We start from the raw sequence: 16,767 nt of genomic DNA, 5'->3' as shown, positions 1-16,767 counted from the left end.
GCTGTCCATTTAAGGCTCTGAAGACACCCAAAATCCTGGTAAATATGCACTGTAGTTATAATTATACTTTTGTTTCCAAGGCTAATAAATAATCACACCCTGTTGAGGTGTTAAGAATCTCAACTAGCCACAACTATGGGTGGAGAAGTAAGCTGGTACTATAAGCCAGATCTAATTTTGTACCTGATTATGGGTGAACATTTGACATGGTATATAACTACATTAAGTACCTAGCAGAGATGCATATCAAAATGCCATATTAAATACATATACATTGTTAATAATAAAAAGGGTAAGAGTCAATGTGGAAATTTCATTAAGGAAATATTGGTAGCCCACATTATCTGTATATAGCTTTCCTACTACTTATTAAATGTAAGTATTCACCACTTTTGTTTCACATGTGTATTTTACAATATGGGAATTTGCATGTAAATGGAATCCATTTATTTTGTGATGAAATTTGGAACTGCAGCAGAATCTCAGCTTTATTCTATTTTATTTCAAAAAATGTAAAGCCATGAATAACTGTAAAATTTAAAAAATGGAACTAGATAAACACATGAAATCACCGTTCATTACTTTTACATCTTCTTTATTTTAAACTCGTCTACCGTGAAACTATAAAACCCTTTATTATAGAATTCCGTCCTAGTGTCTTTTGTTAACTGAATTTAGTCTAGAAAATTTAGATATTCATTGGTTATGTTCCTCTTTTCTGTACAAGATTGAAGATAAAAGTCAAATGATTTTAAGAATTATTGTTAGGTAAAAAATAATCTTTTGTGATCTCTACATGAAAACTCTTGAGCAATTTCCTCTCAATTAAAAATAATAATCATTTTCCCTGTGGGGTTATAATATGGCAGAGACTTTCTGAAAGTAATTGATACATGTTAACGAGAGGAGCCTATTTTCATTCTAACCAGTGTCAGGAGTCCACATATTATTGAAATGATTTTTTTTCATAGATGATGACCTACATCTTTATTTGTCTAGAAGTTTGAAAATTATTGGCAGTAGAAAGGTTAGTACTAAGTGGTACCAATCAGCTTTCTTGACACATTCAGGTTTTAACGGACTGAACTTTCATTCAATTAGCCCCTGGCCTTTGCAGCTGGGAACCTCTTGTTTTCGGTGTTTTAACTGAAGGACAATAAAGCTCTAAGAGCAAGCTATGAAAAAAGGAAGCATCTTAAAAGCAAAAGTCTTCTCTGATCATTCTGGTTTTGCTTTCTTTATTGAACACAGACCTGAATGCTTCTGTGCCTCTGAAGGTTTAGAACACAGCTATCGGGCAGGTAGAAGAATCACAAAGTAGGAACAGGACAACGGCTGTCATTGTAACCATATAGTCATTGGCCACCAACACTTTGAGGGGCCTCTCCTAATTCCCTGGGCTCCTCTTCTGTCTCTGAGGGGCGGGGCTTCCTGGAAAGATGCCTGTTCCTATTCACATGCTTTTCCAGGCAAGACAGTACCATGGCTTTCCACTGGGAGCCTGAGCGGCAGAGCTACACCTGCCGGGGTCCATCCTGTCCTGACCCACCATGCACGGTCTGTTTCCTTGAACTGTTAGGTTGGGGGTGTGAGGAGAATGGATAGAAGAGGTCATCTTTTATCTCTTGAATACTCTGCTGAGTCTCTTTAAAAAAAAAAAAAGCAAAAACAAAAGACTGGACCTAGGGTGGGGTGGGAAGAGTCATCCAAAGAGGAGACAGTTTTCTGGAATTTTTAAATACCACCAAGGCACAGAGAGTTAAGTGGGCTAGCAGTGACCCAAAATTTTTAAATCACTATCAATTCACAGGACAAAGATTCATGACTGTCCTTTTCAGTTCCCAAAGCATTTATTGATGGATTGATTGCCAGATGGGTCTATTTAATGGAAAGAGGCACTCTTTTGGAAATCGGGAATTAAGTCAAGAAAGACTGGCGCTCTAAGCACTGGTGGTGGCTTCCAGTTTGGTCATGCTTTCTGATCCCTAACTACAGAGCTGGATAAGAAAGTGCATCAGTTAGATGTGAAAAAGCATACACTGCCTCTCCAAAGTCCAGAAGTGCTTAAAAACTGTGATGTATCTAATCCGGAACAATAAATTACGTGCACAAAAGGAGTTTATCATAACATAAAATTAAAAAGTGACAATTTCATCACACGATTACACTGCTGTTTTCCTTTTTTTTTTTTTTTTGTCTTTTTTTTCAGTTTTGTCCTTTTTTGTTTCATTTTTCATTTCCATTTTTGTTTTTTTATGGAGGGCTGGGGGAGGGCAGAGATTTGGTCCACTGAAGATTAATCACCCTCAAAGATATATATATTAGAAAAAATATCAGCAGCAAGACTCTCTGGAAATAGATTCTGTTTGATGTAGCTAGTCTGTCTTTTCTGTTTTGCCCTCTTTCACAGCAGCCTCTGAAGTTTTCCGCAGGGGGGCTTTCTCCGAGGTGCCATGTCCTTGGCCAGAATCTGCCGCTCCGCCGTTTTTGTGAGTCGTGTGTTTTTCCAAGTAGTTCAGCATCTCGCTGAGGACTGTTTGGAAAGTGCTTAGGGCTGCGCATATTGCCGGGGTGCCAAAGCCGTGAGTGATCAAGCTGGAAAGGAGAGGCAGTAGGAAAAAAGAGAGGAAGAGTTTACAGTAGGGTATGGGGCAACACATCCCCCCATTTAATCCAGAACATTCCACGACACGGACATGGATCCTCTTCCTACACTGCACCACGCACTGTGGAAGGTGGATACCAGTCATTGTATCTACTGCTCCGAACGATAAGACACTCAGGGCCTGTGTGGAAGAAGATGTGGTCATGGATACACTTGACAGGAAGTAATTATTAGCAAGTCCAAGTGTTTCACACATGACTTCACTCTAAGTCTCATTAAGAAGGCCAGAAGGAGTTCCCGTGGTGGCGCAGTGGTTAACGAATCTGACTGGGAACCATGAGGTTGCAGGTTCGATCCCTGCCCTTGCTCAGTGGGTTAACAATCCGGCGTTGCCGTGAGCTGTGGTGTAGGTTGCAGATGCGGCTCGGATCCTGCGCTGCTGTGGCTCTGGAGTAGGCCAGCGGCTATAGCTGCGATTCAACCCCTAACCTGGGAACCTCCATGTGCCACAGGAGCTGCCCAAGAAATGGCAAAAAGACAAAAAAAAAAAAAAAAAAAAAAAAAAGGCCAGAAAATGCAATTTCTATTATGGGATTCATCTCATGGTAAAGAATGGCCTATCTGCTGGTGTAGGCATAGATCATACAAGAAGAGATAGAAATTGGCTGAGTGTGGAGTTCCCATCGTGGTGCAGTGGAAATGAATCCGACTAGGAACACCATGGGGTTGCAGTTTCGATCCCTGGCCTTGCTCGGTGGGTTAAGGATCAACATTGCCGTGAGCTGTGGTGTAGGTCACAGACTCAGCTCGGATCTGGCATTGCCCTGAGCTGTGGTGTAGGCTGGTGGCTCCAGCTCTGATTAGACCCCTAGCCTGGGAATCTTCATATGCTGCGGGTGGGGCCCTAAAAAGACAAAAAGACAAATAAATAAATAAATATAAATAAATATAAAATAAAAAGAAATTGGCTGAGTATGCCTGGTGGCTAGCTCTTCCTCTAGCTTCATTCTTCTTCTTCCATTTTTTTTTTTTTTTTTTTTTTTTTTTTAGGGCCTCACCTGTGGCATATGGAATTTTCCAGGCTAGGGATCGAATCAGAGCTGAAGCTGCCAGCCTATGCCACTGCCGCAGCAACACTGGATTCGAGCCGAGTCTGTGCCTATACCACAGCTCATGGCAATGCTGGATCCTTAACCCACTGAACAAGGCCAGGGATCAAACCTGCGTCCTCATGGATACTAGTTGGGGTTGTAACTGCTGAGCCACAATGGGAATTCCTCATTCTTCTCGTCTTCAAAGTTATGGAGTTTTATGTGGGCACAGGACCATCCCGCTGGAGCCCATATGCCCGAGCTTCCCTTGCATTTACGTTTGGACCCAGGGCTAATCCTTCCACAGTAGACCCCAAGAGGAAGTGGTGTATGCAGTTCCCACCTGCTTAAAAGGAAAGGGAATGCCCTCTATTTCCTCTCAAAATAGCTGTGCAGCTTGTGCAGATGAGGAGAGTCACCTTGGTGGTGGGGACAGAACAAGATGGCAGGAACCTAGCACCTCCAGTCTCCTAAATGAGAGAAAAATAAAATTCTACCTACTGGGAGACACTCTTTTTGGGTTTCAGCAGCTAACGAATTCACTAATAATCACAACTAATGAGCCAGCACAGGGAGGGCTGTGGCAATCCCAACGTAGGGAACACTTCCAACCACAACAAATGTCACCTCTCATTGAACACATTCAGTTCCTTTTGTGAACAGAACCCACCCAGACAGTTCATCTGTGTCAATTGTTTCTGAAGTGATACTGCCAGGTTGCTCCCTATAACTCATGTCTTAGAAAATAGAGAAAAATATGCTTGATATATAGCATGCATATGTTGTTAAGCTATAAATAACATGGCATATAGGGAGTTCCCATTGGCATCCATGAGGATGCAGGTTCAATCCCTGGCCTTGCTCGGTGAGTTAAGGATTTGGCATTGCCTTGAGCTGTGGTGTAGGTCACAGATATGGCTTGGATCTGATGTTTGTGCGGCTGTAGTATAGGCCCATAGCTACAACTCCAGTTCGACTCCTAGCCTGGGAACCTCCATACGCCATGGGTGCAGCCCTAAAAAGACAAAAAAGAAACAAACAAGCAAACAAAAAACCTACTCACTCGGAGTTCCTATTGTAGCTCAGCCGTAATGAACCCGACCAGTATCTATGAGGATGTGGGTTCGATCCCTGGCCTTGCTTAGTGGGTTAAGGATCCTGCATTACTATGGCTGCGGTGCAGGCGAGCAGCTGCAGCTCTGATTCAACCCTTAGCTTGGGAACTTCCATATGCTGCAGGTATGGCCTTGAAAAGCATAAATAAATAAATAAATAGCCTAGTACAGAGCAGATGGGTCTACGTAAGTGCTTCACCACTCAGTGTTGGGAAGAGAGGTTGCCATAAGGAAAGAGTCTTGGCTGATGGCCTTCCTTACTTCTAAACCATGTACCTGGTCTTTAGCAAAGCTGCCCTGTCCCTTTTGCCCTGGATTGAGAGCTAGTCACACAGTCTAAACGCTGCCTTTGACTTCAAACTCTTTGTGGTTTGTGGGAAGTATATATAGCCTTGTAAGACGATGGTCCAACTAAAACAACTGCAAGTTTCTTTCCAGCACTAAGCTTCAATTCACTGGTATAATGCTTATGGTGCAATTCTTCAAACCAAGGACATGACAGAAGGTTATGCAAGTTGAAAAAACTTAGCTCAACAGAGAAGTCAAAAAAATGAAATATTCAAATAAGGAAAGCAAGGACTCGACGAGCTATCTTCCAACACACAAAACAGTATATAAATGTTGTTAATTTCCTTGACTGAACATTACCCACATGTCAAAAAAATGTGGGTGTTACACTGCCTAGGATGGTGCTAAATGCAAGATATAGGTCTGTTCTGGCAGTGTTCAGGGAGGTTTTGGAATCCAAATAACTAAGGTAATCTAATAGTGTCAGAATAACACAGAAGAAAGCATGAAATCACAGGATGATTAAAAGATTCTGGGAACATCATGTTTTTCTGTTAGCCCCAACCATTCCAGAAAAATAGGTATATATATCTTATTCACATCCAAAAAAGAGAAAAGGGATAATGTATAGAGTACAGAAAAATAAGACAGAAAAGACGAGGCTGACTTTCAGTCCTAGGCATAAAATAAACCAAGGTTGTCTGTGAGGTAGCACGCTAGAGTCAGATCTCCAAAATCCTGGATAACAGAGATTGTTTGGGGCCTTAGAAAATAGTATTTTTCAGCTTAAGGAAATTTAAAAATTAAAGATGTAATCTTTACATTATAGTTGGCCTTTGCATCTATTTTCATCAGATTAATAGCAGAGAGCATCTCACAAGCAAGTATTATCTGGGCTAAGGAGCAGCTATGATGGTTTGAGGTATGCTGTCAAAACAGAGAGGTCCTTCTAAAGTCATATAACTCCTCTAAAAGTCTGTCCTCAACTAGGTAAGTGAGAGAGACAAGGAGCAGTGTGCTAGATGTATTACCTTCATGCCACGTTTAAAACATTTTGCTAAACAGAGGCAGTTGATACAAATGTGGTATCAGATTTCGTAATATATTTGAGTTTTCCAGGTCCCCTTCTTTCACCTTTTATAATCATATATTCTATTACTTTATTTTTGAAAGGCTTATCTTTTCTCTATTCTCAAATCTAGGATGATCATTCTTACTTTGTGTACCTTCATTTGTCCTTCTTTTTACTTTATTTCCAATCTAAAAATGACTCACTTGGAGTTGCTATTGTGGCTCAGTAGTAATGAACCTGACTAGGAACCATGAGGATATGGGTTCGGTCCCTGGCCTTGCTCAGTGGGTTAAGGATTCGGCATTGCTGTGGCTGGGGCGTAGGCCAGCAGCTGCAGCCCTGATTTGACTCCTAGCCTGGGAACTTCCATATGTCGAGGGTGCAGCCCTAAAAGAAAGATTAAAAACTACTCACTCTTCAAAGCTCCTGGGATAATATTGGGAAAAAAAAAAAAAAAGAGTTAATTTCCTAGTTCCTTAAGATACGAAAAAGATGCACTCCTGCCAAAGGATAGCAGCTTGCCAAAGTGATGAGAAAACTGAAATAGAGAATTCCGAGGAGAAAGAAGTAACATCCCCACCCCTACACCCAAAATGTAAAACTAGAGCCTGGAGAGGACAATGGGGAGAAAACAGCTGAGGGCAAGATCTCCGTCATCAAAGTGGGAGCCATAGGAACCATATTAGTTAGAGCATAAGTGAACATCAAAGTATTCTAGACCTTAATGTACGTGGCAAATAAGATGTTATACGTGCTGCCAGCATCTGTGGTTTGAACAGTTAACACACATTGGTGATCAAAAATTAGAATCCAGTCTTTAAAAGAAAAAATATAAGGAGTTCCCGTCATGGCGCAGTAGTTAACGAATCTGACTAGGAACCATGAGGTTGCGGGTTTGATCCCTGCCCTTGCTCAGTGGGTTAACGATCTGGCGTTGCCGTGAGCTGTGCTGTAGGTCGCAGACGCGGCTTGGATCCTGCGTTGCTGTGGCTCTGGCATAGGCTGGCAGCCACAGCTCCGATTGGACCCCTAGCCTGGGAACCTCCATATGCCACGGGAGTGGCCCAAGAAAAATGGCAAAAAGACAAAAAAAAAAAAAAAAATTAGAATCCAGTCTTTAAAAGAAAAAATACAAGGAGTTCCTGTCACGGCGCAGTGGTTAACAAATCCGACTAGGAACCATGAGGTGGCAGGTTTGATCATTGGCCTTGCTCAGTGGGTTAAGGATCTGGCATTGCAATGAGCTGTGGTGTAGGTTACAGACAAGGCTTGGATTAAACGTTGTTGTGGCTCTGGCGTAGGCCAGTGGCCACAGCTCCGATTAGACCCCTAGCCTGGGAACCTCCCTATGCCGTGGGAGTGGCCCAAGAAATGTCAAAAAGACAAATATATATATATACACACACACACACACACATATATATACACATACATACATACACACATATATATATATATATATACACATATATATATATGTATATACACACACAAAGGGTTGTTAAAATAAAACCAAGGAGTTCCCATCGTGGCACAGCGGAAATGAACCTGACTAGTACCCATGAGGATGCAGGTTCAATCCCTGACCTTGCTCGGTGGGTCTAGGATCTGGTGTTGCCATGAGCTGTGGCCTAGGTCACAGATGTGGCTTGGATACTGCATTGCTGTGGCTGTGGTATAGGCTGATAGCTGTAGCTCCAAGTGGACCCCTAGCCTGGGAACTTCCATGTGCCGGGGATGCAGCCCTAAAAAAGATAAAAACATCCATAAAATAAAGTAAAACAAAACTACAAGCCAACATCAATGACAACTAAAACCAACAGGACTGAGATGGGGCAATACCATTATCAAATCTACACTCTACCTGACATTATCTGCTGCCACGATTTATTTAAGATTTTTATTTTTTCTATTATAGTTGATTTACGAGGTTCTAATATGTAAAAAAAAAAAAAATAAATAAAAGTGATTGCTGAAAGGCTCCACGGGCTCAGGAATAAGCATCACGTAAAGGCTAAAGCTTCCTCAGTTTCCAGTCGAGTGCTGCCAGACTTTCTCGTTAATCCCACTCTGCTCCACATCTTAATTGACAATGTGATTGACGGCGTCATGGATTTGTAACTTAAATGGCTGGCATTAAAACAGAGGGGAAAATTCCTACAACGGATAACAGAACCAAAGTTCTGAAATACCTTAAAGTAGTAAAAAGCTTAGTTGGTGGGCTAAATCAATGATGTGAAATTTAGGGGAGATTAAGGAAAACACATCCGCATGCAGTACATTGAGAGAGGGAGAGAGCTGACTCGAGCAATCCGTAGGGAAAAGGCTCACCAAATTAATGTCTAAACCAAAAAGCAAAGGTCAAAATGTGATCACAGCTAGCCAGGCTTAGAAGCTCCCTTTACCTCAAACTATTTTCTGTCTAACTAGATTCCAGCTCATTGATTTCATTTACCTATTAGTAATTTCACACTGAGAAGCAGGAAGTTTCTCTGACAGTCACCTGCTGAGAAAATCCAGACTGTTGTAGTTTATAGCACCTGGTGCTCAAAAAAATGTAACTTCTATTTAACAGTCATCTTCGTAATTTTATTCCTATTTGGCTAGACCTCTTCATTCACATTCCTCAGAGCATCTTTCTGCCACATAAACCGTCTCTTCCCAATGGCTCAGTCAGGAAAGGAGCAACGGTTTGCTGGATCCAGAGATCAAGGTCTACTCTTGACTTTCCCCTTTAATGTTAAATTATGTTCACATTTCAGCAATGGTAGGAATACCACAGTATAGAACCACCCTTTCTAGGAGATTGTGTGTGCATGCACGTGTACACACTGCAGACCTAATAATACTATTTTTATTGACCTGAATATGTCCTACAGATACAGGCTTTAATTTTGTAAAGGAATACATATTGCAACAATTCAAACTGTAATCTCTGTCAATCAGTGGGGATGAAAATGAAGAAAGTGAGACAGAAATAAAAGAGGTAAGAGAGGATGGCAGAGAAGAGGTTGCTATTTGAAAGAGAATAAATTACAATCCTTTCTTCTTTTTCCCTGTGTGATTTTGATAATGTTATTAGAAACCCACTTTTTTTTTTTTTTTTTTGGCCACACCCAAGGCATATGGAAGTTCCCAGGCCAGGGATTGACTATGAGCAGCAGCTATGACCTAAGGAGCTGAAGAAATGCTGGATCCTTAGCCCGCTGTGCCATCGAGGGAATTCCCTTAACAAGACATCTTTAACTCCAACCGTGTTTATGCCTATAGTCTACTTGACCTTAATGAGGAGGCTCTATCAGGAAACTTCTGTATAACAAGGATTTCACAAACTTCTTTCTACAACCTTTGTTCTCTGGCTAAATGCATTTTTTTTTTTTTTTTGGTTGTAGCCAAGGCTTTGTACATGTTTATTTTTAAAATCTCCAAAGCTTCAGTGCTTACTTGAAATATAAGTTAATACAGGATTCTGAAGGCACATCTGCCAGAGGAATACGAGCTTCTCCACTTTCCTTAATCTAAGTAGATTTGCTTTGTATTTCACTAGCTTTGTTGTCCGTTATAGAAATGTCACAAAGCTGTTTCCATTTTGCTCTAATTATCCTTCAGAAATGCTTTATCATTACTTGAACTGATTTGTCTAAACTAATTTAAATTAAACCACTAAGGCAATTTTCTAAAACATAGCCTAAAGCAAATTCCTATGGAATCTTCCCCTGAATTCTTTCTATCTTGGCAAGACTTGGGCCTGGCAATGAAAAGATGCTCAGTGTCACAATTAGTTAGAGAAATGCAAATCAAAACCACAATGAGATATCACCTCACATCTGTCAGGATGGCTATCATCAAAAAGTCTACAAGTAACAAATGCTGGTGAGGATATAGAGAAAAAGAAACTCTCCTACACTGGTGGTGGGAAGGTAAACTGGTGGAAAACAGTATGGAGTTTTCTCAAAAAACTAAAGACATCTATCATATGACCCAGCAATTTTACTCCTGGGTATATATCAGAAAAGATGAAAACAGTCATGCAAAAAGATATATGCACCCCAGTGTTCAAAGCAGCACTATCTATAACAGCCAAGACATGGAAGCCAACCAAGTGTCCATCAAAAGACAAATGGATCACAAGAAGATATGGTATGTATTAGCCATACAGAATTTTGTGCTTAGTATAATAAGTCAGACAGAGAAAGACAAATACTATGTAATATCACTTATATGTGGAATCTAAAAAATAATACAAATGAATGTATATAACAAAACAGAAACAGAATTGGTGGTTCTAGAGGGTAGAGGGAAGTGGGGGAGGGGCAAGTTAGGGGTATAGGATTAGAAATTACAACAACTATATATATAAAATAGATAAGCCACAAGGACACACAGTATAGCCCAGGGAATTAGGGCCAGTATTTTGTAATAACATTTAATAAAGTGCAGTCTGTAAAAATGCTGAATCAGTGTGCTGTACATGTGAAAGGCATATAGTATTGTAAACCAACTATACTTCAATTAAAAAAAAAGACTTCGCCCTGGGATTCACCCCGTTCTTTCCACCTACTAAGCAAGCACTGATTTAATAGTATTGAGGAGTTCCCGTGGTGGCTCAACGCAAATGAATCTGACAGTATCAATGAGGGTGCAGGTTCAGTCCCTGGCCTCAATCAGTGGGTTCAGGATCTGGTGTTGCCATGAGCTGTGGTATAGGTCGCAGATGTGGCTCAGATCTGGCCACGGTGTAGGCCAGCGTCTACAGCTCTAATTTGACCCCTAGCCTGGGAAGCTCCATATGCCTCAGGTGCGGCCCTAAAAAGACAAATAATAATAATAATAATGATAGTATCGAAAGGAAAATGAAAATTTCATTACTATTTCCCTTCAAAGACCACCTTGCTCAGTTGCATCTGACCACCATGGATGGATTTTTCTAGCTTTCTTTTAAGACACAAAGGACTGGAAGCAGTAGATACTATTATACTACAAAGCAGAAGACTGACAATCAAGAGAAAATACCCTTGCCATCATCACTGAGGTAATTAGAGAGAGGAAAAGCTAATTTCATTTTTTCAAATTTCAACTTTCTACCTGGAAAATGTTGGACGAGCAAACTTTTCTTTCTCCACTTCTTTTGGAGTGTGTGAAGGTTGGGCTATTGTTCCTATTCTTTTGTTATGTTGCCTCATTCCAATGGGTGTTTGCTGTCATGTCTCTTTGATTTCCCCCATAAAATGGAGAGGTCACTGTCACCAACCTCACTCCTGCTTTCTGACCTCCGGGAGGCATGCAAGCAGCAAGATTTAAGAGGAAGACAAGCTCTCTTTTCCTTCTCCCCTGGATTATGCAGCAACAGCAAATTTAGGTCCAACTGTAGCCTGAGGCTCAGTCTGTGCTCCCCACACAGTTTTAGATGGCACCCAGAAAGATGCCTTCTTCCACTCATGAGAACAGCTGTGAGGGCAGGAGGCTGGAAAGGGACCCTGGAAAATGCCAGCAAAGGATTGTAGGGCTTCTCTGCAAAACCTTTGTTCTTTGCAGAGCTGTGTGGGCAAGAAGCTTCATCTCTCTGAAGATGTACAACCCCTGCATATAGGCCATGGAGAAAGACCTCAGCCTGAGGACAGCAGCTGGGGCTTATGCTGCCAGAATGTGGTGGCTTCTATCCTTTGTAGCCTCCCTGGTTTAGGAAGTAGGGAAAAGGGAAACTGGCTTCTTTTCTACATAGATCATATTATCCCATAGTCCCCAGGGCTTTATTTATTTATTTATTTCGCCCTTTTTAGGACTGCACCTGCAGCATATGGAAGTTCCCAGGCTAGGGGTCAAATCAGAGCTGCAGCTGCCACTCTACACCACAGCCACAGCAAAGTGGGATCTGAGCCGTGTCTGTGACCTACCCCACAGCTCATGGCAATGCCAGATCCTTAACCCACTGAGTGAGGCCAGGATGGAACCGACATCCTCATGGATACTAGTCAGATTTGTTTCTACTGTACCACAATGGGAACTACCCCCCTCGGATTTTAAATGGAGCTTAATTGAGGTGCACCAGAGGTTCTCTCATGGTGGGGAATTCTTGCAATCCACTCATTAGAAGACCTTACCAGCATTCGCAACTATCCCGTGGTTCCTTCAGCTGGTGGTTCTCAACCCTAGAGCACCTGGGGTGTTTCTATTACATTTAGAACAGATAAGCAATGAGGTCCTATTGTATAGCACAGGGAACTATATCCAGTTTCTTGGAATAGACCATGATGGACGATACTATGAGACAAAGAATGTATATATATATATATATATGTATGTATATATATATACACATACATATATATATGTGTGTATGACTGTGTCACTTTGCTGTACAGCAGAAATGGACACAACACTGTAAATCAACTATACTCTAAAAAAACTACAATAAAATTTAAAAGTAAAAAAAAAAAAAAAAAAACCACTCATGAGCAGACCCACCCCATAGATCCTGATTGAATTGGTTTGGGATGAGACCAAAAGATCAGTATTTTAAAAACAGTACTGAATAGTTTAAATGTAGCTGGAGAGCTGGGTGTGTTTCCTTAGAGCCAAGAAATGATACCTAAGTACCATGTCCTCTGTCTTTCCCCAGGGAAGAGACGATGATGAACGTATTCAGCACGTCCCCCGAGAACTTCTGCAGAACCTTAGTTCCAGGGAATGTGTAGGTATTCTGAGAAAAAAATGGTTTCTGTGATCAAGTTTTGGAGACAGGAGGCGAAGCATTCCTTCCATTCAAAAATAGTTCTGGAAGATTTTACTATGCTAATGCCATTGGCATACTGCAAGAGGATGTGTAGTAGTCCGGGTTTTTTGAACCAGAAAAACACTTGACCATGACACACTTTCAAGGAACAGCTCATGAGACTAGCTTAGGGGACCATGAAACTCGCTTTGTGTATTTATGACAGTCCTGAGCCTCTGCCGGATTGGGAGATGTGTTATCCATCCACCACCCTAAGGTCGCATTTCTCCTATTCTTCTCAGCCACTTACTCTGATGTCCCAAAGGGGATTGGGTCCTTGTGATTCCATTGTACTGCACCCCAGCTCATTAGCAAAGGGAGCTAAGGGTATAATCATTGCACAGACAGTAGGAGAGACCAAAGTCAATTACATCCAAGTCAACGTTTTGAAGGTTAAGACATTCTTTGACATCAGCACACTAGTTTTTACATATGGAGATAGAGCTTTTTAGGGATAAATTAACCATCTCCTTGTATTTCTCTGTATCAGACAATTCATTCTCTGTGTAGATCAGGGGAAGGAAAATGCTAAGCTGGGGACTCATGCTTTCTTAGATGAATTTTATCCAACTGCTGACTTTTGGGGATTTTTTTCTTAATTGAGGTAACATTGGTTTATAACACTATATGTGGGTCACATGTACATTATATTTCTACTTCTGTATACACAGCTGTGTGCTCACCCCCCAAAATTTTGTTTCCATCAACTGTGGACTTTTTGAAATGAACAGGTTGCTGAAACATAAAAAGAAGAAATGAGAGCACATGGAAACACAGCAGGATGTTTTAGCAGTAAATGGAGAAGGGAGTAAAATATCACTGGTCTAGGAGTCTTAGAGTTCATCCAGCTTAACTGTGCCAGTTTATAGAGGAAACTGCAGAGGCCAGACTGGTAAATAGCTGCTTAAAATCTACACTTCCAGCTGGTAACCAAGAGCTAGGCCCCCTGACACCCATCCTGAGTGCTTCCCTCCATTGCCTACTATCATCTCCCTACGGATCCCCCCCTACCCCAGCACACACCACCCCGTCTACAGGTCCACAAAAGGACATTTCTTTTTTTGGTCACACCTGTGGCATGTGGAAGTTCCAGGGCTAGGGATTGAACCCTCGCCACATCAGCAACCCTCACCACAGTAGTGACAATGCCAGATCCTCTAAGATAGATGTTATTTCTATAAAAATTTACCAAATTACTTCCCTGAGGTATGCATTCCCAAGTCAATTATTCATACATGTAGTTGTTATGGGATGACCATTTGCAACTTTTTTTTTCCTGGCCTAGCCTACGGTACATGGAAGTTCCTGGGCCAGGGATCGAATCTGTGATGCAACCTACATCACAGATGCAGCAACTCAGGGTCCTTAACCTACTGTGTCAGGCCAGGGATTGAACCTGCACCTCAGCAGCAACCCAAGCCACTGTGGAGACAACACTGGTTCCTTAACCCACTGCACTGCAGGAGAAACTCATGTCTGCAACTTTTTATTAGAAAGAGTTGACTGTTTCTCTATTTTTTTTTCTTTTTCTTTCTTTTTTTTTTTGTCTTTTTTAGGGCTGAACCCAAGGCATATGGAAGTTCCCAGGCTAGGGATCGAATCTGGGCTGTTGCTGCTGGCCTACAGCAACACCAGATCCTAGATGTGTCTTCAACCTACACCACAGCTCATGGCAATGCTGGATCCTTAACCCACTGAGCGAGGCCAGGGATCAAACCTTCATCCTCATGTATGATAGTCAGTTTCTGCTGACCCACCATGGGAAGTGGTTTCTCTTGTTTGAATTACTAGCCTTCTATGTGTTAAACTTAAAAATCCATTAACATATCATTAGATGCTTTTATGAGTATATCTCTGGCAGCATTTGGTTTGGGGCCATGCACCTTGTGAAATACAGTAAACACTGGCAACTAATTTAATTCTTTAATTTCCTACTTAATGTTAAAGGAAGGTAAGTAATTTAATGAAGATTCATACAAGAAGAGCATTGTGTACTCATCTGCTAAGGAAGTGAAAACCGTTGCCTGTTTTATTTTTTAACCACATTTTTGCTATTGAAAAATTTTACTTCAAGGGAAACTGGTTTTTACACTTATATAAATACAGACTACACTTGTTTATTTAACTAGTGAGTAAGACCTGACCACTTACAGGTATGTTTTTCTTTACCGTTAGGAATGAAAGTACACTTTTGGAGTTTAGGTTAAAAATTTTTTTTTTTTTTAAATGTTTTAAGGCCACACCGATATCATATGGAAGCTCCCAGGCCAGATTAAGCAATCAGATGTTTAACCCACTGCACAATAGGGGGAACGCCTAGGTTAAAGTCTTAAAGTCTAATTTCAACCCTCCATAAAGACAAACATAGGATTTTTTTTTCCCTTCACGATTCAGGCCTATTATTTTCAACATTCTTTTTCTTTCTTTTTTTTTTTTTTTTGGTTTTTTTCCCTTTTTTAGGGCTGCTTCTGCGGCATATGGAGGTTCCTAGGCTAGGGATCTAATTGGAGCTGTAGCCGCCTGCCACAGCCACAGCAACTCGTGATCCAAGCTGTGTCTGCGACGCACACCACAGCTCACAGCAACGCCGGATCCTTAACCCACTGAGTGAGGCCAGGGATTGAACCCACAACCTCATGGTTCCTAGTCAGATTCGTTAACCACTGAGCCACAGCAGGAACTCCCTATTTCCAATATTCCTAAATAAAATGGTCTTAGAAGTCCTCCTGAACTGCTGGGACATCCTGAAGAAGGCTTAATAACTCTATTTCTTAAATGCTAAACCTAGTCATGTAATTTATTTTATGCTATTTTCTTTGGGGATTAGAAATATAATTGAAATTTTGCCCTTTCTCTTCTAACACTAACGATGCTTTCTCATGATGAAACAAATCAGCCACTCCTGACCACCATCTCCACCATTTTCTCATCCTGAGAAAACTTAAAAAATAGACAACAGCTTAGGAACCCTGGAGGAGAAGCCCAGATGTGCCCACATTTAAGCAGAGACACACCACCTATCTTCAGAGTGTTGCCAGGCACACAGCTCTTAGAAGATACTAGTTGAGGAGTTCCCGTCGTGGCGCAGTGGTTAACGAATCTGACTAGGAACCATGAGGTTGCGGGTTCGGTCCCTGCGCTTGCTCAGTGGGTAAACGATCCGGCGTTGCCGTGAGCTGTGGTGTAGGTTGCAGACGCGGCTCGGATCCCGCGTTGCTGTGGCTCTGGCGTAGGCTGGTGGCTACAACTCCGATTCAACCCCTAGCCTGGGAACCTCCATATGCCGCGGGAGCGGCCCAAGAAATAGCAACAACAACAACAACAAAAAAGACAAAAAGACAAAAGACAAAAAAAAAAAAAAAAAAAAAAAAAGAAGATACTAGTTGAGTTGAATGGAATGCATGTCATGTGGGGAACGTGAAGAAAAGGGGGCCGAACAGCCCAGAAAAGTCAGAGAGACATGAGCACTGCCTTTAGAAATTGGGGTGGTGGTGGGGGGACACAGGATGAAACTGACTCTGCAAGGCCCCCGAGGAGTAGAACGTAAGGAAGACAGATGTTGCCTCAATGGAAGGAAGACATTTCTAATGGAGTTGTCACAGATAGAAGAGACGCCAAGTCAAGAAAAGAGGAGTCTATCATTGAATGTTTCCAAGGCTGATGGGTGACAACTTGACAGGGATGTTGGAGGGAAGAGCCAAATGTTGAAGGAGAGTGGGAAACTTAAGGGGGTCTTCCGACACTGAGACTCGATGACAAAAATTTAATCACCAGCACACACAGATATCTGGACAGCCTATGCATTTCTTATTTCCAAAGTGTTA

General features: G+C 41.6%; 1 protein-coding gene across 1 annotated transcript in view; it reads right to left on the bottom strand.

The window, feature by feature from the left end:
* The window catches only part of TFAP2D (transcription factor AP-2 delta), a 62,281-nt gene continuing 47,889 nt past the window's right edge, over window positions 2,376-16,767 (bottom strand). Inside the window, exon 8 of the mRNA XM_003356639.4 lies at window positions 2,376-2,595. Coding sequence (XP_003356687.1) covers window positions 2,376-2,595 — 220 coding nt within the window. The remainder of the gene's footprint in view (window positions 2,596-16,767) is intronic.

Source organism: Sus scrofa, chromosome 7, assembly GCF_000003025.6.
Source record: "Sus scrofa isolate TJ Tabasco breed Duroc chromosome 7, Sscrofa11.1, whole genome shotgun sequence".
NCBI lineage: Eukaryota > Metazoa > Chordata > Mammalia > Artiodactyla > Suidae > Sus > Sus scrofa.
Note: the sequence above shows the minus strand (reverse complement) of the source record. Positions and strands in the feature narration are given on the sequence as shown.